This window comes from Temnothorax curvispinosus, unplaced genomic scaffold, assembly GCF_003070985.1.
Source record: "Temnothorax curvispinosus isolate PA1 unplaced genomic scaffold, ASM307098v1 QBEX01013806.1, whole genome shotgun sequence".
NCBI lineage: Eukaryota > Metazoa > Arthropoda > Insecta > Hymenoptera > Formicidae > Temnothorax > Temnothorax curvispinosus.
Window position 1 is genome coordinate 1 of NW_020223586.1, and position 2,288 is coordinate 2,288.

The 2,288-nt window shown below is 48.1% G+C and overlaps 1 protein-coding gene across 2 annotated transcripts; it reads right to left on the reverse strand.

Annotated features, from left to right (window-relative positions):
* Positions 1–902: 902 nt before the first annotated feature.
* Positions 903–2,045, reverse strand: LOC112463969 (cuticle protein 21-like). 2 transcript variants are annotated; one of them, XM_025030699.1, is made up of 3 exons: positions 2,034–2,045; positions 1,221–1,718; positions 903–1,004 (listed from the first exon to the last, which is right to left on the reverse strand). In XM_025030699.1, exons 1-3 carry the CDS (start codon positions 2,043–2,045, stop codon positions 903–905), a joined length of 612 nt encoding a protein of 203 aa, XP_024886467.1. The 2 variants fall into 2 exon arrangements, with proteins under 2 accessions (XP_024886467.1, XP_024886466.1); XM_025030698.1 differs by having other exon boundaries at positions 903–1,718.
* Positions 2,046–2,288: the final 243 nt, after the last annotated feature.

Genomic DNA, 2,288 nt, shown 5'->3' on the forward strand with positions numbered 1-2,288 from the left:
AATACAAAAGTATTGTTAGAGATTTTTAATATTTTAATTTGTAGAATTTGCCGTCCTGAAAAACTTTAAAGTTTGAAAAAACTTTAAGGATGGAAGTAAGACATTTAAATGCAACAAATTATAATGTAATTATAATTAGGATAGACGTGTGGTCCTTTGAAAAAAAAAACCGGTATCATGTGAGAGATATAACGATCGAGAGATCATTATGTAAATGCTATAAAATTGATCAATGTGATAAAAACAATTAAGCTTTCTTAAAATGGAAATCAATATCAGATCAAGGTGATCTCCCTCGTTACTTTTCATCAGTTATGCAAATTATTTATATTCGTCCTTTTAATCGCACAATGTTCTTTATCTTTTGACATTAATACATACAGTTTAATTGAAATCTCGCAAAAAGTTTGTCAAAGTGGATCCATTAATATAACTCCTGTCTGTTTTCTTACTATGTTTTTAATTTTTCTGTCTTTCTTTACTTTAAACTGATTATAATAATACTCGTTGCTGTGTTCGACGTCTCTTTTTATCATATTGAGAATGGAGGATTCGGATTCTTTCTGCTCATATTTTAATTTTCTACAAATCGTTTATTTAATAATTTTCACAATATCTAATATATTGTATACACACGATATACGCTATATCAATATACAACATTACGCACATTTTATTTAAAAGTTAAATATGGCTAATGCACTGTACATATGTACACTTATTAGCATATTGATACAGCGACAGCGAGAAATAGTTTAGCGAGGTCTAGCGCAAACGAATAATCCCAAGTATGTGTGTGTGTGTAATTTCTTTAATCAGTCACATAGAAAGAACATATACATGATATAAAAATAAATAAGTTCGGCCTGAGTCGACAATGAGGGTTGGCGCGGTCAACACAATTAGTGGATGTAGGCAGCGGGGGCGGCATAGGAGATGGGGGCGGCGATCTTAGCGATGGGGGCTGCGTGCGCGGCGTACGCGAGAGGGGCGGAATGCGCGGCGTAGGCAAGGGGGGCGGCGTGCGCGGCATAGCCGGCATAGGCAAGGGGTGCAGCGTGTCCGTAGTGGGCTACAGCGGGGGCAGCGATCTTAGCAATGCCGGCAGAGTAAGAGAGGGGAGCGGAGTAAGAGAGGGGGGCGGAGTAAGAGAGAGGAGCGGAGTAAGAGAGAGGAGCGGAGTAAGAGAGAGGAGCAGAGTAAGACAGGGAGCTAGCGATCGGGGAGGCCAGCTTGGCGACTGGAGAAGCGTAGGCGAGGGGGGCGGCATGGGCCACAGGGGCGGCGATCTTGGCGACCGGGGCAGCGTAGGCGAGGGGTGCGTGCGCGATGGGGGCGGCGGCGACCGGGGCGACGGCCTTGACGGCGACGGCGGCGGGTTCCTTGCGGACTACGGCGTTGAATCCGTTGACCGGGTCAGCGGTGTAGTCGACGATGCGCCTGGTGCCGTCGGCCTCCAAGAGGGAGTAGCTACCCTGGACGAGGTCGCCGTCGCGGGTCTCCTGTTGGCTCTTGGCGTCGCCGGTCAGGCTGTCGTGCACATCGTAGGCGTAGCTGTACTGCGGATGCGGGTCGTAATCGGCGTCGACGGCCTTAGCTACCACGGCCTTGGCAACGGGGGCGGCGACGACCGCGGGGCCCGTGGCGTAAGCCAAGGGGGCACCGGGCGCGAGAACACCGGCGTTGGCGACGGCCACGAGGGCGGCGAAAGCGACAAACTGCAAAAGAATATTATTATTATTATTATATAAACTTCTGTCTGGTTTATCTAATAATTATAAAAGAACTTTTGTCGACAATATCAAATCGTTCCCGAACTGATCTTAGATTTCGATATACACTTGAAATTTGCGTGAGGCTCGGACTTTTCAGTTCCGATTAACGTTCACTCGCGAATTTTGCTATCCGAGAGCGAATCCCGGGAGATAAACCCCCTCTCTTTGAGCACTTTGAGCGTACAACCGAGTCCAGGAGACTCCAAGCACAGTCTAACGGACTCGAGAGGTCCTCCTCGTTTGCGATCCTCTACCCACCTTGAACGCCATTCTTGAGTAGATTTGGTTGGTTTGGATCGACCAAAGCGAGACTGATGATGTGCGGTGTTGATCGCGGCCGCTTTATATAGTGGTCCGGTCTACCACCATATGGATCCCCACCGTCGATCTCGGTGCCGGACTTTGAAAGTTCGCCGGCGTTGACGGCCGACCGCACTTGAACTTGGCCGGCACTCGCGATCGCGCACCCTCGCCCCCCGATAGTCCATGGACACTTGGCAGGATCTGATCCTC